Genomic DNA, 23,043 nt, shown 5'->3' on the forward strand with positions numbered 1-23,043 from the left:
CCCCAGGCCTCCCAGTATGGAGAAGCAGAACTTAACCAAATTGGCTAGAAAGGCTACCTTGAAGGACCCTTCTAAGCCTGTGGGACCCTCTACTGAGAACCCCACTACAAGCCCTGGGTTTAGTAAGTTGACCTCTGACCCAGGAACCTTTCCGGATAGTATGCTAGGAACATGGGAGCCCCAACCAAGCTCCATCATTGTTCCCCTAGTCTCAGAGTCTCTGACTCCCCCTGCTTCTGAGGAAGAGGTGGATAGACCCACTAGGCCCCTATCTGGACCTGAGAGAACTGGTAATTCTCAGTGCTGGTGGAAAACCAGAAAAGAAAAGTCTAAGGCCAAAAACCTTCAGACTGTTGGACCTTCTACTGAAGACCCCAACTCAAATCCTAATATTAGGGGGAAAACTCCTAAAATAGGTAAGGGTAGATCTAAGAGGAAGGGGAAGCAGGTACATTGCATAACCCCAACCCCTCCAACCAAGAGGCCTAAGACCCAACCTGCTCCCACAAGAGAGGTGGTGAGGAACCTTGGAGGCCCCTCTAGATCTAAGGGAATCCTTTATAAGGACCCCTTGAAAAAGCCTAACATAGGTTCAGAAGTTGTACCAACTTCTGAGGGACTGGTCAACCAGATCCCCTATAACAAAAAGACTGATGTTCCTCAAAGGGTCTGTAGGTCCGTTAGCTTGCAAAAGAAAACCTTTGAGTTCTCCATTGAACATAGGTCAAGGTGTCACCATCAAAATGCTGATGGACTCTCTAGGATGTATATCATCGACTAGAGGTATGAGGTTCATCCAGGAGTGGATTAAATCCTCCTGTCCCTTAGTCTGGGGGGGGCGAGTGTTAGGGAGAATTCTCTGTTTAGGCTGAATTTCCCTACCTAGTGAGTCCCCCAGCGGCTTTGCTGGATTTCTGGGGTTTAATTTTTTCTCCTGCCAAGAGTGAGACTCTTTTACCCTCACTCTTGGACATGTTGAAGTGTGTTTTCTTGGTTAAACCTTGTGTTGAATGGGCTATGGGGTCTTTTACTCCATAGGGCCTCATGTATTTTTGTGATGTGGGTCACACAGCACCCTCTGTGCCGTGACCCAGGGGTGTCCTAGGGACTCCCCAACATAGACTCCATACCCTGGGACTGACTACTGTCTCCCAGGGCATGTAAAGTCACCAAAGACTTTGCTAGTCTTGAATCCTGAACAGAACCAGTACAAACCATCATATTGTGGACGTACTGGCTGGGGCAATTCGATTGCCCCAGGGTCTGTTAGTCGAGGGGGCACGTCTCCGTCCCCCCTGATCGAGTTTTGGCTGGTGGCAGTGGAAACGACTTTTTATATTCGACCGCGAATATTTTCCTATGGGATTTCCCATTGTTTTAGACTAACACATTTAATTATTTATTTACGGTAGCCTTAAACATACCGCCGGTTTATATATTTATTTTTATAACTCCGGTTGGGACTTTTTGCCAAAACTTGATTCTAAAATGGCGTTGGTGTTCGCCTCTGTAACTCTGACCCAAAGTGGAGCCCTTTGTTCCACTTTTGGCGGGCTTCTCCACAGAAGCCCTCCAAAGTGGTGCCACTCTGTCTGGGGTACTTAGGAGGGGTGGAGGGGGATTTAGGCACCCTGGACTGAGTTACCTTGGTAACTCAAGTCGCACTCCGTCCTGATTGGCCCAAGTGGTGAGCCGCCCGGCTCACCACTTAGCATGTTTGAGTGACAGCTAGGCTGGGTGAATGGGGGCTTGTTGCATAAAAGCAGGGCTTTGGGGACTGGGACTTCAGAAGTCGCCACAGGACCAAGAATCCGACGAGGGAAGAGCTGAGCCGACCTGCTTCGACGACACCACCCGGTGGAGCCCTGCTGAACCGTCTCACCACTTTTTCCCGACGACCGAGGAGAACTCTTAACGGAGTGGCTCCTTCCCTTGACTGGTGGGGACAACCAGTTTTCGCCTTCTTTCCGTTCTTTGAGGTATCTCGTGGCCGCCTTGCCTGTGCCAAGCACCCCGGCATCCGGAATACCACACTTTACCCCCATACCGCGAAAGTCGGTACCAACCCTTTAACCGGAGGACTCCGCGGCTGGTTTCTTCCCGGGCAGTGCTACGACCTTTCTCTTCTGCTCTTCAGCGAGATATTCTTCTCCCCTGACCGACGTCGAGCCTTGCTGTCGCTGCCTGGAACAACTGCCCCCGCTGGAGGATCCTTTCCGCTTAAGGTACTGTGTTCCGCCTGGCTTCCCTTGCTACCGACTGTACGGGGTAGATTTAGTCCCCGGCTTTCGAACCTGGGAGTGCCTGGGACACTTTGGCTAAACTTTCTGAGCCACTCTAAACTCTTTTTGACTCCTTGCAAGACTTTGAATCTCTAACTAACAGTGTGATCTTGGGCACATTTTCGCTCCGGCTACTCTAAGAGTGGGCCCTGCCTAGTGACTTTTGCTCACCTGTGACTTTGTGCTTCTTTGAGCCTATTGCAAGTGTTCTGGACCTTAGAGTGGTGTGTTTAACCCATTTCTGCTTTTTCTCTCCCTTTCTTGGAAACTACTAGAGTGTCATCTAACGTTAAGCACTCACCTCTGTTTTAATTAAGTGGTGTTAACCTAGAGTTGTCTAGATAGGAGAAAGGATCGAAACTACTTTCATTATAACTGTGTTTGAAGTGTTTACTATATTTTGCTAGAGTGTTTTTAACTTATGTGTGTTTTTAAATAAATAACTATATTCTTTTGAAACCAAGCTCTGGTCAGTGTTTGCTTGTGCTATTGTGTTTTGGTACATATTGTGTATACTTTGCATACTGCCTAACTCTTCTTGAGAGAAGTCTGACTGCTCAGCCACAGCTACCAGGTAAATCTGGGTGGTGCGGACTGCTACCAAAGGGGTTTACTGCTCTACCTGTGGTCTTAAATCTTTTGCAGTGTTCCCCAAGGGAACTGCACAGGTTTCTGCCTAACATCAATGCCCAACAGTTTGCAATATCCTGGCACCAAAGCAATACGCTTTCAAACGAAATGTTTTCCTTTCAGTCTTAGAACGCTGTTCTGGGACCCGTCCTGAGAGCCTCTGGTGATTCCCGTCATCTGAGAAATGGACAAGAGGAAATCTGCACAGACCACATCTCCTGGCGACAGATCAATGAGGCAGCCCAAAATCTTCCATCTTATCCCATCTCGCCATGGTGCTTGTTAGGGAGAATTCTCAGAAATGTGCAAATTCCTCTCTACCTTAGAGACCCCCCCAGCCCTTTTGCTGGACTCTAGGACTTTTTCCATTTTATTTTAATGTGATTTTACTCTGTGTTTCTTTTGGTTTCTGGAGTCTGACAAACTCCATAGGCATCTTTTTACATTGTAGTAAACAGCACCTTCAGTGTAGTGCTACATGGAAGTCTTCCAGATTTCCCCAAACATTTTAACTACATTTTCTCTTGGGTAACTACTGTTTCCAAGAGCAATAAAGTGAAATTGACTTTACTTACACTTTTAAGTTTTTAGACCCAGCAAACCATATCTTACAATAGGGTGCTGGAGTGGTTACATAGTATCCCCTTTGTCTAGCTTCTCATGTAACATTTTTATGCTACCCTTTCCTAGATGAATGGCTGGTGGCAGTGGTTTACTTTTTACTACCGTGGTGTGTCTATACCGCAGGCTGCATTCGCAGCTGCAGTATGGCACCAGTCTTCTTTTTTTGCCATTTCTTTGTGGTCTGGTTGGATCAGTTTGGGGAGAAGATTTTCTGGCCTGCTCGCAAGGATCTTTGTGTATATTTTAGCATCCACATTTATGAGGGCGATGGGCCTCTATGACTTTCAGTCCGTGGGGTCCTTATTGGGCTTCGGGATCAGGGTCACCTTCGCTTCCTCCATTGTGTGACTGATGCGACCTGTGTCCTTAAAGGAGTTGAGCAGCTGCGTCATGTGGGGGACGAGGATGCCAGCATATGTTTTATAAATGGCCGCTGTATAGCAGTCCGACCCGGGTGCTTTTTTCAGCAGCAATTTTGACACCACTCTCCTGTCCTCATCTTCCGTTATGGGTCGGATCAAGTCCTCTTGGGTGTCCCTATCTACCCGGTGGAGTTTAAGCTTTTCGAGGAAGCGTTCCTGATGTTGGCTCTGAGGTTTTTGAGATGTGTACAGTTCGGCATAGAATTCCTCCATCGCTCATGTATGTCCTCGAGGCGCCCTCCTTTCCCATCTTTCAGGGCTGTGATGGTGTTTTTCACCTCCGCCCCTCTCAGAAGACATGCTAGGAGCGCGTCCGCTTTCTTGGCCTTCGCGTAGTACCTCTGTCTGACAAAGAGCAGCGCTCCTTCAGCTAATTTTGTGCGCAGGACCCCGAGTTGTCCCATCGCTCGTCTATAAAACCTATGGGCTTCTCTCGTGGGGGTTTCGGCAACTGTCTTCCTTGCTGCCTCCACCTTGGCTTCTAGTTGTTTCTCAAGTGCCTTCAATTGTCTGTCCCTACATGCCCCTGCCGCGATGAGCTCCCCCCTGATCGTGGCTTTGAAGGTGCCCCATCTGGTACATTCCCTCGTCTCTGTTACTGTATTTAGTACAAAAAATTCCCTCACCTTCCTCTCAATGGCCTCCCTTATCACTGGGTCTCTCAGTAGTGCCCCAGGGCATTTCCATCCCCAGATCCTATGCTTCTGTCTCCGAAGCTCCAGTGTCATGGATACCAATTTGTGGTCTGCTATCCCAAGGGGCCCCGCCATTACATCACTCACCCTGCTCAGCAGGAGTCCAGATATCCAGATATAATCAATTCTGGACTGCGTAGCATGCACACTCAAGAGGAAGGTGAACCCCTCCTCATCCCCCTCCACACGTCCCGCAGCCTGCACCTTCCATTCTTTCCTCACAGTTGTGGTGAAGCCTCGGCCCCTCCCCCTCCCTGGTCCTTCTTCCCCAATCTGGCCTTCTCCCTCTGCCATGCCAAGTTCAAATCTCCCATATACATTATGTGCCATCGCAAAATCCTCCAGTGTTCCTTTAAATCTCTGTAGGAATGCGTCCTGCCCCACATTTGGTGCGTAAACAGATGCAATAGTGTATTTGGTCTCCATCTACGCCCCTCTAACCATTAAATATCTGCCTCCCTTATCCCTGGAGATGTCCTCTTCTCGAAAATCCATTGGGCTTTTAAAGTCTAATGCCACCCCCCTTTCTTCGTGACTCCTGTGGCATGTAGAATCTGATCAGAACCTCTCAGTTTAAGCCTTCCCTGATCCTTGGCCATTAGGTGCATTTCTTGAGACCCCTAACGTTGTGTGTTGCCCACTTGAATGTTTATGCTGGTTCATCCACTGCCCTTAGAGGTGCTCCCGCGCCTCTGGTTCTGCCCATCTTTCCAGCCCTCTTTCCCAACCCTTGGCTACTGCTGTTCCCTCCTCCCCTCCCCCTACTTACATCCCCTACACCCGTCGACTGCTCCTCCCCAAGTCCCTCCCGCCCGGTGACCCTCCGCCCCTCCCTGCACCTTCCCCCTATGCCTCCCTTTACCCCCCACTTGCCTGGGAGAACTAGTCCTTCCCACTCTTCTTCCTCACCTTCTTCGGGCATCCCAGCCCTTTCTATTCCCAAGATGTCCCCCCTTATCCTATTTTCCACCTTTAGAGGACCACCGCCCCTGGTTTTGGCTTCTTAGGATTCTTCTTGCTCCCCTTCTCCGTTTCCACCACTAGTTTCCCCCTCTCTTTCCTTCCGAGGCTGTCTTCTCCAGGGTGCTCCTCTTCTTTTTTCTCCCACCGTTGTCCATTCCCATGGTCGTGGTCTTGGTCTGTTATCCTTGGACTAGGGGCCTTTGTTCAAGTGGGCTACGTCCAGGTCCACTTGCAGCAGATCAGCCCCTTCCTACACTGTAGTGGTGCATTTTTGTCCCCCTTCCCATTCAAATACAAGGCCGAACGGGAAAGTCCATTTGTAATGTGTCCCTCTTTCATTGAGCACCCTAAGCACGGGCCCATTTGTCGCCTCTTTATCAATGTAATGTTAGCCAGGTCTTGGAACAGTACCATCTGTTGCCTTTTGTACATTATTGGTTCCCGCTTTCTTGCGGCCTGCAGGACTGCTTCCTTTTGAGTGTTTCTAGCAAATGCCGCAAGGACGTCTCTAGGCCATGCGCCTTGGGCTTTGTTCATTCTTCCCACCATGTGGATGCGGTCGAATTCTATGGAATCCAGGGTCCCCACTCCTAGTATTTCTGCGAAGATAGCCTGGACCTCTTTCTTTAATTCCCTGTCCAGCACAGTTTCTGGGAGCATCTTCACTCTTATATTGATTCTGCGGGACCCGTTTTCCATGTCCTCCATTTGGATCTCTAGGTTCTGGGTGGCCACGACAAGGCACTCTATGGCTTCGCTATTAGCCGTCGTTTCTTTGTCCACCTCTTGCAGCCCTTTTTCCAAGAGGTCTGTTCTCTCCCCCAAGTGTCCCATTTCTTGCCATATCTCCCCGCGGGCCGTGTTCAGATCCGATCGCATGAGCTGGAATTGCTCCTGGAATGTTTTGGCTAGATTAGTCTGCAAAGCGTGCATCTCTCCCTTAAAGTCCTGCCTCGACATTGGGACCGATCCTTCCATGTCCTCTTGGACCATGCGCTCCTCCGCCCCTTCCTGGTTGTGTCTGGCCATGTTGCTAGTGTCCTGGGTCGGCCACATGGTCGGGAGGGTGCCTGGTGCGTCTCCCGGGGTCTGGGCTGCCTTCCCGAGCCTCCCCTTGGATTTCGTGGTCATGACTCTCTTGTGAGACTCGGGCCCTGGCTGTCTGTGTGTTCCCTTTGTGGCGGTCGCCCTGCATTCTCTTATCTGGCTCTGGGGCTTATGTTCGTACCATTGCAGCCATTTGGAGGGGTTCCCCCATCCTCCAGGTTCCGTCTGCCTCTCCCAGACTTTTGGATCTTAAGTTCCCTGTCGTGGCCTGCTTGGGCAGTTCGGCCATCGTTGTTCCCCTGGTCCCTTTTCACCCCTCTTGTGGCCCGGTGACTTCCTCTTGGGTTTGTAGGCCCCTTTCTTCCGGCTCTGCTCGGCACTGGGTCTGTTCAAGTGCCTGTTCCGTGTACTGTATTCCTCTCAGCTTGGGGGCTTAGTGGTAGTGTACATGTGGGATTTCTGCTTCCTCTCCACCTCCTTAGGGTCCCTTGCCTGCTTTGTCCACAGCCTTTCCTCCTGGTGGGCTCACTAGTTAATTATCTGGGAACTCCCAGGCTCTGTGGAGGCCTCTGCCTCTGGGTCCCCGCTGCTTAGGTCGGGCGGGCTCTGCTACCGCTTGCCACCACACGCGGAAGGGAGAAGGTGCGTCTGTGGACGCCGGCGTGTTTCCCATCGGGGCGGTCTTGCCGGACTGGGCTCCTCCCGCCCCCCCCCAGTGGTGTCCCGGGTGCTCCCACACTCACCGGCTCTCCCACACCTTCTCCGGCGGAGTCCCGGCTGCTGGTCCGCTCCTCTCTCGGGCCGCTGGTCCAGTCTCTCCTCTGCTTCCCAGAGGCCAGCCCAATGCCCTCCTCCCACTGCGAGCTGCTACGTATCGGACGGTAGTCCGCTCCTTCTCACTGGCCGCGGGGCGTCTGGTACCTGAGGCTGAACGGCCCCTCTCCAATCCTCCACTCGCCGAGTCCTCGCTCCTGCCCGGCGTCCGTGAGGCGCACTGCTCCCTCCTCTCCGATTCTCGGCCCATCCAGGCTCTCACTGTGTGCGCTTCCCTCTGCCCTGAGGGTGGGCAACATCCTTTGTCTGCTCCTCTCTGGGGTGATGGGGGATCAGGGTAGGTGGACTGCTTGGCTACCTACTGCCCCTGATCTGGGTCTCTGTTCTGGCCGAGAGGTAGAATTTGCTGCTGGCCGGTTACTCCTTCTCTGCCTCGCTGCCAAGGATCAGCACGGTCCCCCGTCTGCCTTTCTTGCTCAGGGTGTGATGCTTGGTTTCCTCCCTCGGCTCCATCCTATTAACAGTTTGCCTGCGTAGTGGGGGTTTCCGCCGGGCCTTCCCGATGTGCTAACGGGGTGGTGAAAGCGCCCTATGCAGTTCGGGTCAGGAGAGCTCCGTCGGCACGTCTACTCAGTTAACAACGGTGCCAGTGATTCAGTAGTTCCCATCCCATTGAGTGCAATGGAACTCCATGAAATGGGAACTTACTGCTGTTGCCGGCACCTGTAATAGCCTGTGAATAACTGCAAGGAGAGTTTGCTGGTAACCCAGTGTTAGGGAGATTTAACATGTTTATGCTTCATCCCATCTCCTAGTGAGACCCCCCCACCCCCCCAACACTTTTGCTGGACTTCAGGACCATTTGTTTTCAATCCTGAATGAGTGTAGCCTTTTTCCACTTGTTCATTCTTGTTGGCTCTGTCTTTTGGAACTCCAGTCTTTGTATTCTAGCTATGGAGTCTGTGTACTCCATAGCTCTTAAAGGCATCTGTGTTAATGCAGCACACAGCTCCTTATGAGCAGTGTTGCTGGGGACCCTTGGGGTCCTCCTTTAAGATTATTTTCCATATCCTCAAGTAACTACAGTGCTGAGAGATTGGTGCTCACACCACCTTCAGTGGCGTGCCAAAGGGATCCCTAGTATCACCCTTTTCTCTACTCCTGTGATTATTTGGTCACATAGACAATCCTAGTTATAGCTGGTGGCAGTGGACACTTTATACCAACAATTGTGTATTTTTTATATCGCAGGCTATGTCCATAGCTTCGGTAGTGCAAAATAGGAGCACCTAAGTACCAACTTGGGGCCTCCCTTCTTTTTTTGCCATTACTAGCATGGTTGTTCTTTCTTAGCCCTTCTTCTACCATTCTGGAAGGGGGACGTGTGTGTGCGTTTATTGCCTTTGGTGGGAAACCTTGGGTTTGCCCGCCTAGGCTCCAGAGTGTCTGGGCAGGAAGTAGGCGAGGAGTTTTCCACCCCCCTGTCCTTTGCCTGCCAGAGTGCCGGAATAGGTCCAGCTCCCAAGGGGGGTCTGGCTGTACTGATTGGACAGCCAAGCGCCCCTTTCTGTAAAATGCTGAGAGAGATTGCAGAGGAATGTGTGCTGGAACTGTATAAAAGGTGAGGTTTCTGGAGTGAAAAGCAAGTCGACCACTGGAAGATGAAGTAATCGAAGAAGACCGTTTGCAACACGCAAAGTGATCACTGCTGTCCTGGCTCCGTATTCTGTGCGACAGAGGAGCTCAGAAGAGGACGACTCCTTCCCTTTGGCTGGTGGGAACAACCATTCCCAAGACGAACTTTGAAACGACCCATCTCCCGAGGAGTTGCGGAACCCCAATACAGGAGACCTGCTGCCCATTTTTAGTGCATCGTCATGGAAAGGCTGAATTCGTCCAAATCTTTTCTGAACCGGTAAGGACACTCCAGAGATTTGATCCAGACCACCTCCATCAGAGTTTGGGACTGCAGGAAGCAAAGAAGATTGACCGTGCGATCCGTGTCCTTTGTTGGTGCTGCAGACAAGGCGCCAAAACAGCACAGTGAATCAAGAAGTTGCTGAAAGTCGTGCTACAGGTCCTCCCTCGAGACTGCTGCTAAGAGATCCCGTTCATTGTCCTGCCTTGAGTCATCAGACCAAGGAATCCAGGGGGCGAGTCCAGAGCTGCAACATCGCGCAGCATCCAGCACAAACATTTTCTTCCAATCTAAGGTACTGTGGTGAAAGGATATTGCTTAGCTGATTCCAAGATGTCACTCCAGACCGTTTGAGTGCACGTAGAGTTGTGCAGGGCAACCCCCTGTAACCTCTGACCCAAGCCACTGCTTGGGTCCCTTTCTCGAGTCCGTTTTAAGGTCTCCCTTGTTGTTAAATTGCTGCTTCAATAACACTAGAGACTTGAAGAAATCCACAGGAACTGTTGATAATTTGCTACTGGTCAAGACTTCAAGCCCTCTTCAAACTGCCTTTAGCTAGGGTTGCGTTTTGAGAATTAAAAGGACTTACTATGTGGAGAAACCCTCCCTAGAACCTTGAACCAAGCTCTCGTTACACTAATCATTTTCCTCATTTAAGTGATTTTACTATATGTGTTTGCCGATTAAATGCATTACGGTATAAACCACTGAAAACCGCATGAGTGCGCAGTAACCGATAATTCGATAACATTGTCTTTTCCCTTTCAAACGTTGCTACAAATGTAATCGCAACCAAACACAAAAGTGAACGTGCCCTTTGAAGTGTATTATCAAGTGTTCTAGTATAGGCGTCTAAAGTATTTAAAATGATTCTGCTGCAAATATAATAAATATATACTTTTATATAACTTATAAGTAAGTGCTTCTTTGCTGTGCCTGTCTACCTGTTGGGGAAAATTCTAATTTCTGTACTAATTCCCTTCAAACTTAGAGACCCCCAGCTCTTTTGCTGGACTTTAGAACTTTTAATTTTTATCCTGGAGTGAGAGACCTTTTTCACACTCTCTCATGTATTTTTGATGTAATCTGGACTAGGTTTCTTTTGGTTTTGGAGTTTGACAAACCCCATAGGCATCACATTTTGCATTGTGACACACAGCACCCTCAGTGCAGTGTCACAGAGAAGTCCTTTGGATTCCTCTTAAAGTTTAAATACCTTCTCTTGGGTAAACTACAGTTCCCAAGAGTAGTAAAGTGAAATTGACTTTACTTACTTGTTTTTCCTATGTAGGTCCAGTACAACCCATCTTATGTGGAAGTACTGGGGGGTAGCCCCTTTTCCTATTTACTCATGTAACATGTTTTATGTTACCCTCACTACATTTATTGGCTGGTGGCAGTGGTTTAATTTTCCTACCATTGTGCATTTTTACCGCAGGCTGAATCCTCAGCTCCAGTATTGCACCCATGGGTTCCCATTTTGTCAAAATGTCCTTGGTTTTCTTTTTTTACCATTTCTTGCTTGTGAGGTCTTTCTTGGGGTTTACTCTGCACGCCAAACCAGGTTTGGTCCCTTTGTTAGTTTCGTCTTTGGCAGGCTTCAGTGCTGAAACAGCCTCTGCTTCCAACGTGTCTGGCAGGGCGGGAAGCAAAGGAGGTTCCTGAAACTCCCTGTGCTTAGTCTCCTTGGTTACCTGAATGCATCCAAAGGTGATTGGCTGTCTGTCCTTGGAGGATAGCCACCCTGCTGTGTGCATGACAGCTAGGATGCGAATGAATGGGAGAAACCTGCATAAAAGGCGAGGTCCCTTGGACAGAAGGCCGTGTCGACCAATGGACGAAGGAACCGAAGAAAGAAACTGGAAGAGAAGCTTGCTGCACCCTCCTGGACCATTGGTTTGCCCGGTGAAGCCCTGCTGCAGTGCTGAAGCTCCAAATTTCGTATCGACTAGAGAAGCCCGGAACGGACAACTTCTTCCCTTGGGATGGTGGGATCAACTGACCCCAAGACAAACTTGCCTGGAAACCCTCTCCCTGCTGGCTGTATTTCCTTGCTGCTGCTGGAACCAATTGCCTGGGGTCAGAACTTCCAGAAACTAGTGCATCATCTCTAAGCCGCACCGAGCTCCAGTAAGATCCTAAGGACCTTCTCGAAGCAGGACGACCCAAGCCTTAGCCACCACAACAGAGTGCTGGACCCCAGAAGCAAGGGAGCCCACAAGATGTCCAAGACCTGCGGTGGTGCTATTGACCAGTAGCAGAAACCGCAAAGTGCCACTGATTTGGAAAGAGGCTTTTGCCGCCTACGCTGACCTTCAAACTGCAGTGCAGGAGTCCTCCAGACATCCTCCCAGGAACCCAGGAACTGTAAGACTGCAACATGAACAGAAGCCAGCTGGATCTCTTCTTCCAACCTAAGGTACTGTCTTGACTAAAGGGGTACTTCCGCTGGAGACTTACAGTAGCCGCTTTTTCTGCTTGCAGCTTTGCTTTCCCAGGCCTTACAGGGTGTGGGCCAACAGTGATTCTTTTCATCAAACTCGCTATTTAACATTGTGCAAGACTTTTGTGCCATCTACAAGAAGTGCCTCAGCTCCACTAGACTTTGTTCAATTGGTACTGGTTGTCCTGGCTTACTCTTCATACCCATTGACATTGTGTGTATCTGTGCATCATAGGTGGTACATAAATTACCTGTATCCCTGGGAAAGGGTTAACCTATACTTCATTGGGGGATTGTAAAGTACTTACCTGCTCAGAGAACGGGTAACCTTAGTTTCCTTCCCTAACCTTTTCCACAACCTCAGTATTGCATTAAGTGTTAAAAAGTGATATATCGGGGGCGCTGTTGAGCAGCCAAGCAAGATGGCCGCTTAGCTTTGGAGCTCCGTCGTGTCCCACCTGAATCCTTCCCACATCAGCGCTAATCCTGACTGCCTGCTGCAGCCACTGCCACAATCTTTTTGCCGGCATCGTCCTCTACCCGCTCCTGTGATTTTGAGCTGAATCGGCGACTGGGTTCCGCGCTTCTGACATCTGCGGCCTCTTCTCGGCCTCCCACGTTTACTTGCGGCCGCTGGCTCCGCCGCTGCCGAGAAGGGCTGCGGCTCCAGATCCTCCCATGCTGCTGGCCGCGGCCACCTGAGGTGCCCCCTCGCTGCTGTGCCGGCCCTCCTTGCTGCCGCCCGGGGTGGACGTACCCCGGGGCCTCGTTCCAGCTGCATCGCCGCCACCGTGAGGTGTCGCGGCTCCCGATCCTCACACGCTGCTGCCCGTGACCTCCTGCGGTGTCTCGCGCTGTTGTGCCTGGCTTCCTTGCTGTTGCCCGGGGAGTCGGTGCCCCGTTGCTCCCTTGGAGCTGATTCGCGGCGGGCGCCCCGTCGCTGTTGTATCCTGGCTGCGGCGGTGGTGCGGCGCACTGGTGGGCCCCGTGCGCCGTGTCTGGGCCGCTGCCCGCCGCCTCCGCTTATGAGCGCGGACCCCCCGCCACTCCTATGACTGTGTGGGCCTTGCGGGCTGGGGTGATCGCGGCTGCCTGGGCCGGCTGGTCGGGCCGTCTGTCGTGCGGGCGATCACTCCCCCGCGGTGGGGGGGGAGGCCCACGACGCCATCTGGAGGACACCGGTGCTGCAACCTCTTCCACCCTCCTCATCCCCTCGCTCAAGTGGATCACGCCGTTGGGGTGCTGCCAGCCGCGGACCTGCGCCCACTGGCCTTCAAACGACGAGCTGGTCTAGCCGCCCCGGAGGCTGCAAGGTGGGTGCTGGGGGCTGCGTCCTATCCTTCCTGCTCCCTCCTTGTGCGGGCCCCTGCTTCCCCCCCTGGCTGCTTGTATTCTGGCCTGGTGCTTTCTCCGCCCACTGTGGGGCTGCCTGTGTGGGGGCTCGACCCGCACCTGACTTTTCTCCCATGGAGCGTTGCTCCTTCATCCTGCTTCGCCTCCGGTGCTGCAGCCTATATAGCAGTGGCGGCCGCGCACCCGTTTCCTTGCCCCTTGCCACATCTCGCTCTGGAATTTATCGGGCCGGGGCTGCTATAGCGGAATGACACGCCTCGGGGGGCCACTGCAAAGGGAGGCGCCCTACTCACCTTACTGTCTGATTGATTGTGGTGCCATTCTCTGGGCGGCCTGTGATCCCTGTGTCGACTGGTTGGCATATCTGCGCTCTGAGCCTAAGCCTACCTGAGTGAGTCATTACTCACACGAAATACCCAGGGGGGCCCCCAGCTCCTTCATTCGGCGAGGCCTGCGCTCCCCACGAGACCCGCACGGTACTGGATTCCGTATACCCCCTGCTGGCCTACCTCATCTCTGCTGCCACGTCGCACTCTGCCTTCCCCACCCTGTCGGCATACTGTCAGTATCCTTGAACCTAAAATACCTACGGACGACGGCTGCTGCCCCGCCTTCATCTTCCCCCGCGACTCCTCAGCCGCTGCCCACCTCTGACTCCGACAGGCTAGATAGGGTCTCCTCACCACCGTAATGTCCAACAGAGCGCGGGGTGCTAATAAAATGGGCGCTATGAACAAGTTTGCCAGGGCAGCCCCTTGGGCGGAGTCTGCGTCCTCACCCGCGGCACAGGAGGACAGCGAGATATCGCCGTATCCCCCACAACTAGACCTAGCCACCATGATGGAGTCCATGGCAAAAAACTTTGCATCCTTTCATGAAAAGCTGGACATCAATGCGAATGTCGCCTCCTTACGCGCCCAAATTGACCAGCACGGGACCAGGCTCACAGAGACGGAGCAACAGATAAGTACCAACGAGGATCACATTCATACCCTTCAGAACACAGTTACAGAGCTCGTCGGCGACATGAAACAGGTCAAAGTCAAGAACGATGACCTCGAATCGAGGTCACTGCGGAAGAACATTCGCATAGTGGGGGTTCCTAAATCAGCACTAAAGGGACGCATGGAGCTCGCGGTTGAGCAACTCATCAAAGATCTCCTTGGTAACCCCGAGCTCTCACCATTCTTTACGGTTGAAAGAGCGAAATTACTGAGCTACAAGGACAGGGATCACATTCTCCGTCTGGCCAGGGAGAGAGGGGAGCTGAAGCTGGAATCTCAGATCATCAGGATTTTCCCTGACTTTTCGGTGGGGGTCCAGCTGGAGCGACGCCGATTTAGCGGGGTGAAGAAGATGTTGAGAGATAGAAAAATTTAGTACTCTATGCTTTTCCCTGCTCGTCTGAAATTCATTCATCGCAACAAAAGCTACTTCTTTACGGTCCCGGATGAGGCCGTTAAGTTTATCGAAGCGCGGGTCCCACTTGTGAATCCTCCGGAGGAACAAATGGACGACGATCGATCCGGTACCCCCTAGGTTCCTCCGCTGAACTCTGGCGGACGAGGCGACTGTGAGACTGTTAACCTGGCATACTGTGGCCCGCCCCCCTTGTCATCCGATTTGCTGGCCGGCCTTGGGCCCTTGGCACTCTCCCTAGTACTTCTGCGGGAGTTGTCTCCCTATATTTCATGGTTCTGTTGCCAAACCCAGGCCTGCACTCCAGAGACTGGGCAGCACCGTCATGCACTGACTTGTGGTAGTTCCGATTTCGTCCATGCTATCCTGAAAACCATGGTTATCCTTTATTTGTAACCTCTACTTTAACAGTCGAACAATGCTGAAAAATGTGAATGTTGTTTTTCGTCCAAAGTTGTACAATTGGTGGGCTTGACGGCAACAGCAGCCCCCACTGCAGCTGCAATGCCGTTTATGGCGGTGGGTTTGTGTTCGTGCCCCGTTTGGGCTACTTCTCAGGCGCTGCCGAGTTGGCGATGGCACGCAGTTTGGTTTCAGGGTGGTTGTATATTCACTGCTGGTCATTACCAGGCGGTGAGGGTGGAGGGTGCGACAGTTGGGGTTTGTTTTACACAAAATGGCGGGATGGTCCTGACTGGTGCGGCGGGGGGGCAGGTCTGCCTCATCACAGCGCTCTGGTTGATACTCGGAGTGAGAATCCACATCTGGGATGTTCCTAAACTCTTCAGTATGGCTATTAGAGTATTAACGTGGAATGTGCGGGGGCTGACCAACTTTACCAAATCTCGTAGAATTACTGCATATGCACAGAAGCATGGGGTCAAAATTCTCCTGTTGCAGGAGACACACGCTAAGAAACTCTTGTCATCAAACCTCGCACAGACCTGGGGCCCCAACAGATACTACACTCAGTACTCCACTCAGTCCAGGGGAGTCCTCACACTCATCCACAAATCGGTTGGGTTCACGCTTCACACATCCCACATTGACCCTGAAGGTAGATTTGTGATCTTACACTGTACCTTAGCTAACGAAGAATGCCCGCTTGTGAATTCATATGCTCCCAACATTGATTCTCCCGATTTCATGGATACGGTATCTTCCATTCTCATGAAATATGTGGACGTCCCCATTATATGGGGCGGAGACATGAACCTCATACTTGATATGGCTCTAGACAGAACAACCTCTGCCCGTAGACCTATGACCCGAGCGGCCAAACGCCTTCTAACTCACATGGGCTCCTTGAATCTTCACGACGCTTGGAGAGTACTCCACCCCCATGAGAGGGACTACACCTTTTACTCCACGGTACACGATAGTTCCCCGAGAATAGATCTATTCCTCCTGTCGGGTAGCCTGATGGGCAGGGTTTCTGATGTTACGATCCTCGCGCGCACACTCTCCGACCACTCTCCCGTTCTACTGCAGATCCAGCTAGGTCATGCCTCTGGAGCTCGCCCTGCCTGGCGTTTCAAATCCGATGCCCTATCAGATATCGTCTTTAGGGCTGAGATACTAGCCGACATAAACTTGTTCTACGAAAACAACAATGTCTCTGATACGTCCGAAGGCACTCGTTGGGTGGTATTCAAAGTTTACATCAGAGGAATGTGCATCTCTAGAGAAGCAGGGGTCCTCAAGGCCATAAAGCTGCCCTTAAATCTCTCCGAAACCAAGCTTAAAACCTTAGAACAAGAGTACGCCGCCGAGCCAGCACCTGCCACCCTCACGAAGATTAGGTCTGAACTGGAGATATTTGAAGCACATGTCCTTAGCGAAGTGAGATACTATGCCCGCCCTGCGGCTGCCCGAAGATATGGTGAGGGGGACAGGCCGGGCAGAACCTTGGCCAAACTGGTCCCTTCCGAGGGAGGTAGGACTCGTATAGATAGTATCATCGATGAAAAGGGGTCGCGACACTGGTCAGACCATGCTATCCTTGACACTTTCGCCAGTTTTCACGCCAATCTATACGGCCCCCAACCAGAGCACACGGCCCGTGACCTTGACGACCTATTAGAGTCCATCCCTATGACTTTAATCTCTCAAAGTACCAGAGAACTGCTTGATGCCCCGTTTTCCTTAGATGAGATAGTCCAGGTGATCTCAGATCTTCCTAAGGGCAAAGCCCCGGGCCCAGACGGACTCACTTCTGAGTTCTATCAGGAGCATGTTGCCATATTAGCGCCCATACTGCATGGGGTCTGGACTGAATCACTCCGTTCACACGCCTCCCCCCCTCTTTAAGAGAAGCATTAATTACTGTCCTCCCCAAACCAGGGAAACCTCCAGACGAATGCGGTTCCTACAGGCCCCTGTCCCTCATTAATACTGACATGAAGATCTTTGCTAAAGTTATTGCCAATAGGTTCCTCCCATTCATGCCCCACTTAGTCCATGCCGACCAGAGTGGGTTCGTCCCTGGCCGCTCTCTCTACGGCATTTAACATCCGGCGGTTATTTAACGTTCTGTCCAGAATTGATCCAAATGTGGACGCGGTAGCAGTCACATTGGACGCCCAAAAGGCGTTCGACATGGTATCATGGCAATACTTATGGGCTGTCTTGGAGAAAATGGGAATAGGGCCGAATATGATCTCCTATATAAAACTGTTGTACACGGGACCGTCAGCAAGGGTGCTAGTTAACTCCGTCCCCTCTTCCCCCTTTGAATTACACAGGGGCACCCGTCAAGGTTGCCCATTCTCCCCCATCCTTTTTGCGCTTGCTATTGAACCCATGGCCGATCATGTCAGAGATCGACATACTTGTAAGGGCGTTCGGCTGCAGGGCACACCAGAAATCATTTCATTGTACGCGGATGACGTACTCCTCTTCGTCAGACAACCCTCCACATACTTGGACCCTATCATTCGAGATATAACAAAAATAGGCACGTATACGGGCTTCACCATAAACTACTCAAAATCTGAAATCTTCCCTCTCACTAAAACAACTCAGCAACCGTCCTGTGAATTCCCCCTACGCTGGTCCCCGGCCGGGATCAAGTATCTCGGGGTGCAGGTGTCCCTGGCCAAAGTTTCCCTGCTGGCAGCCAACTACGAAGCAACGGCACACCTCATTGAATCCAAGATGCTTAAGTGGCGCAATCTCCCTCTATCCCTTGCGGGCAGGCTCTCCCTAATAAAAATGATTGCGGTCCCCAAGCTTCTCTATATTTGTGCGAATGTGCCAGTCTGTCCAGGCAAGCAATATTTCAAGAGGCTTCACACAGCGTTTGCTCAATTTCTCTGGCACTCCGGGGCTGTCCGCAAGAAGTGGCAACATATGACCCTCCCTTACAAAAAGGGGGGCCCTAATGCCCCTGATTTAACTTTCTACTGGAACGCTGCTCAGGCACAACATGCTACCCATTGGTATACACACCCCAAACCGCCCCCACATGTTAAATTGGAAAAAATGGCGGGAGACGGTATCCACATCATGACCCTACTATTACACTATGGATTTCGTGCGGATGCCCCATGGGATCCGGTGGCTACCACGATTCGGGCATGGAATAATATCCTTTCTCCCAGTCCGGAACAGCGCCCATACTATAAGTGGCTCCCCTAATGGCAATTTCCCGGCCTCACCCCTACACATGACCAACACCTCTCTCAACGTTGGGAAAGCCTGGGATATCGGGCCATGACTGACCTATATCCTGAGGGTTCATTTATTACCCCCCGAACTTTACGCCCCGGGCACCCCAGGTCTGCGCTTGACTTGTTGCAGTACTATAGGTTGAGAGCAGCGGTACGGGCCATATGGCCCTCCTTCCCAGAGGAGCCTCCAGACTCACCTGAACTCCAGTACATAGCAAACTATGTCCTCCCTATATAAAATACAGATGGCCAGACTAGAGAACATTTCCCCGGAACCATGGGAAGCATGGGCCAGGGAGCTCGAAACGGTGATCACTGACGAAATGTGGGGCAAAATGTGTGTTCACACGCGCAAGGTATCACTTAATGCCAGGTTCCGCTGTATTCAATACAAATTACTCAATAGGCTCTACTACACGCCGTACAGAGTTGCAAAATTCACGCTCACTTCTACACATACATGCCCGAAATGCAAATCAAACGTGGCAGACCATGTTCATATGTTTTGGACCTGTGCTGCGCTACACGAGTTTTGGTTGGAGGTGACGGAGGTGCTCTCAGAGATAATTGGCTCCCCGGTAGAGATGGACCCACTTGCCTTGCTGTTTGGTATTTGGACGGGAGAAAATGTAAGGAAAATGTCAAAATTCTTGAATGTAAGTGCTATTGTTGCCAAAAGATGTATATTGCAATGCTGGAAGCGCCGCTCCCCCCCCACCCTCAGCATGTGGTTGAAGGTACTCACGTGGGTACAAACATGCGAGGAGGAGTACATCGGATCCTTGCCCATGCTCTCCCGCCCTGGAAATGTGTGGTCTGAATTCTGTAGTTACCTGAACAGCAAGGATGGAGTCGTGTGGTCCTCCGCCCCTTCACAGACCCAACCTAAATCTGCTTGATGCACTACCTATGCGCACTATTCCACAATGTTCACCCCCTCAAAAATGTGATGTTGATATTAGCTGTGATGCAATGCATATATATGTTGTTATATTGGTCTCTTGCTTACATGCTAACTGTGCTGTACCTGTCTTAACCTCCTGCCAATAAACAAAAGTTAAAAAAAAAAAAGTGATATATCAATGTCCACAGTGTCCCCAACTATTGAAGTCACTTCAGGGTGTAGGAAGTGTGTGTGGGACATCTCAAAAGGGTATCTACTTGCTTAACTTAAATTTGAGGAAGTGTTGTTGAAGTATATTTGGATTGTTGCCAATTGCCCCTTTCTAAAGAAGGCTTATTTAAAATGGACTGTTAAATAATTATTTTACTAGAAGACCTGGATTATAAGTGTCGACTACTTGTATTTTGAACCTCTATGTTACACCTCTACAGCTCACAATTACCCCTCTTGGGTCTGGCTGCTCAGTCACTCTACCAACTTGTGAAGTACAGACCAGTACCAATAGTTGGGTATCTATTGTCAAGAGGACTAGGCTGGTGTAGTCTCCCACACGGTGGCTACATACAATCTTGCCTAACACTAACTAGATTCAGTGTACTTACCTACAGCTCACGCTTCCTCTTAAGATAATCCTAACTGCTCTGCCACTCTACTATGGTCTGGAGTTAGTACAGACTGATACTAACAGTTGGGGGATCTACAAACCACTGGGATAGCTTACTAAGGTCTTACTGCCAGTAGGACTTTAGGAAAACTCCCCTAACACCCTGCGGTAGTACAAGCAGGTTACCGGCAAACTGTATATTCTCAGATGCCTCGTTCTGTTAAGGACTGGTTGTGCAGCATCAGCAATGCTAGTAGAATTGAGTGTTTCTTCTGTTCTTTGCCGCCGAGGGAGCTGAACGCACGCACAACCAGCGTTCTAGCAGACTTAACATACCAAGGTGCCGAATTCACCTGGCCGGATGTCACACATGAAAAAATATGCTTTAACACCATTTCTATCATTCAAGTGGTTCGGTTTGGGGTTAGACAAATGCCACCAAGGGTCTAGGAGAATCTTAAATACTAAAGAGGGACTTTAAATAAAACAGTGCAGGATGAGACAAAATAAAGTGAAACTTTCCTGGTATTCCACCCCTTAGAAAGTTCACATTTAAAATCATTATTCAAAAGCCTAGCCTTGAAAGCCCTTGTACCTCCTGGACATGCTAATCTACAAATAGGTTTCCCAAAAGCTGTAGCAACAAAAAGTCCCAAAATCTTATCTTAAGGAGTCTTTTGCCCCCAGGCTAACCCAAACTGTAAATACATTTCTTAAGATGTTTTTGGGAAGGTTCTTCTCTGGTTTCCCTGGTAAGTGTACGCAATCTTTGCCCTACGCACTTGGAACGTATGCCTCCTTTTCCTAGTTGGTGGGCTGCTGAGCAATGTTGTCTGCCGTAGCACCAGCAGCCAAAGGAAGAGACAAGCTCAGAAAACAACTCAAACACCCGATCTCCTAGAAGGGGAATTGGGCTCCAGGGAGGCCCTCTGCTATGTCCCTCTGGGCCCACATCCCATAGCGGCTGGGCCACCATGGTCGTTTGCATCTCACTCCCCTCATATAGGAGTGTGGGGAGACCATCCAACTCGCACCAAAGAAGCACAGTGAAGCATCCCATTAATCAGACATCTTGGCCACCCTCCCCACCCCCAACCATGTCATTCTTAATTGAATACCTAGATTATGAACTCCCTGAAAAAGAAACTGTGCTCATTAGGACAGCACCCTGCTTTCCTCTATTTAGAAAGATAAATTGGTGTAGGGTATAATGCAGAACAGCGCATGTAGTCAGAATCTCGATGCAATTGCTTCCCTCCTTATCTTGATCTAGACGAAAAGGGGGCAGCCCTTCCTTGCAGGTAAACTCCCCTCCACAGATCGGCATACAGAGAAGGGCTGGCGTAACAGAGAAAAGTCTCCTTGTGGCATAACAAACTATGGAAAGAAGCCCTTTAATCTGGAACAGGAAAGAAATTGCAGATATCCTAAAGAGGAAGCTCCATTGCCGGCAGTTAAACACACAACCTGAGCCACGGCTGGCACTCAGAAAGGTATCTACATAGGTAGCACTATGAACCAAGGGTTTCTACATTAGTAGCACTATGAACCAACACAGAAATGCTGCTTCTGAACCATTAGACAGAAAGGGCAACATCCTTGTCCCGAACACCAGAATGCGCACTGTAGTGTCTGTGCCAAAGCGGTTAAATTACAATGGAAACATTGCGTAGCTAATAAGGCCAGATGGCGTAGTACCCAACACACAAAGAAGCCAGCTACAGTTCCAAAAGGCAACTTATAAATGTTCTGAAAACCTTCTGGTATTTTGGAATAGGTTGAAAACCTGCATTTTCTGTTAAGCCATCCATCTCATGGGCTTCAGAACTCCTAAAGAAACACCATATAAAGTAACAAGACTAATCATTCAATGTATGGTTGATTACATCTGAGATGACTACATTGTATCCCATTGGTCTTTGGGTGTTCCATCCCCCAGCATCCCCCAAAAAAGAGGTTGAATTTGGTAGTGATCACTAACTGCAGCAACGTAAAACATGTGTTACAAAAGTACTCTTATGATGTATAGTGTTGGATACCACTAGTTTGCAATAGAGCTATTTTAGACAAAGTCATTACAACAAATAATACACATTGGTTGCTTGTGGTGCAAGTATGGCCATTTTTGTGCTCATTAGTGTTGCACACTTACACCACGTTGACCGCAGACCCGGTTCCCCAATCCCTCATTAGTAGCACTCACCTCCACCAGCACCGTGTGATTCATGGACGGTTGTAACGTCGGCATTTGACAGCTGGGAGAACTCCTTTTAAGGTTCAGGATTCCTTCTCCTTGAGAACGTGGAATGGACCCTCCAGGGCTCATGGACAGCACTGTCTCCTCTTTATTATTAGAGAGCCATGTTTCATTAGGCGGTCGTCTGTTTTCCTGGTGCACTATAGCTGGGGAACGCATGCCATCCTCATCCATTGGCTGTTCCTCATCAGAGCTTGCTGGAGTTCTTTTCGCCTTTGCTTGTAGTGATTGGTAAGTGGCTCCAGGGTAGCTGCGTGTGGTCTCTCTGTCCTTGTCTCCAGTACTGCTGCTTCTTGTGGTTTCTTTTGACTCGTCATCCTGGTTCCCAGCATTCCTCCCTGTGGTTTGCTTTGGGTGACCATCCTGGTCTTCAATATTCCTTCTTGTCGTTTCTCTTGACTTCGTTTCCTGGTGTACTGCATTAATCGCGGGACGCAGCAGATTGCGACACACCTCTTCAGTATTGCTTCCTAAAGCCGCGCTTGACTTTTGGTCGCCTTCTCGATCACTACTGCAATCCAATGGCTGAAACTGATTTGGCTGGCTCGGATGCGATTTGTCCTGTTCATCCTGGTCTGAAAAAGTCATCAGGTCTCCAGTTAAGTTACTTGAACGTGCGTTTTTAGTTCCCATTTGCCCATCTCCATTATCTGAATCATCAACATAGAAACAATCTTTCACTTTTGAACTGTCATTTCTCCTAGCCATCACCCTGTGAACACAATGAATACAAGAGAACAGCGTTAGACATCAAAGAGAAACCCATGAACAAATACGGGTGAGATTTCAGAAACCCTCTGGTGGGGTGTTTCAGAGGACCAACCTCTAGCGTACACATTGTGGGTGCAACAAGTTAGTCCAAACATTATCTAGAGTAATTGTGTTAGGGAAGTCAGAATTAACTTTTGGGAGGGGATTGGTTGGTATACAGATACAATTAGGCACACACACCACAAAATACCTCTCTCTCTCACACACACACACACACACACACACACACTTTAAAAAGGTAATCGCGCAGTTAAATAAGTTCTAAA

General features: G+C 50.3%; 1 protein-coding gene across 1 annotated transcript in view; it reads right to left on the bottom strand.

Annotated features, from left to right (window-relative positions):
* Nucleotides 1-23,043, bottom strand: part of LOC138492039 (poly(ADP-ribose) glycohydrolase-like) — a 1,720,160-nt gene that overhangs the window by 1,545,163 nt on the left and 151,954 nt on the right. The window contains exon 2 of the mRNA XM_069618967.1: nt 21,953-22,718. Coding sequence (XP_069475068.1) covers nt 21,953-22,714 — 762 coding nt within the window. The 5' untranslated portion in view covers nt 22,715-22,718. The remainder of the gene's footprint in view (nt 1-21,952; nt 22,719-23,043) is intronic.

This window comes from Ambystoma mexicanum, chromosome 10 (assembly GCF_040938575.1).
Source record: "Ambystoma mexicanum isolate Mex_15411 chromosome 10, UKY_AmexF1_1, whole genome shotgun sequence".
In the NCBI taxonomy this organism is placed as follows: Eukaryota; Metazoa; Chordata; class Amphibia; order Caudata; family Ambystomatidae; genus Ambystoma; species Ambystoma mexicanum.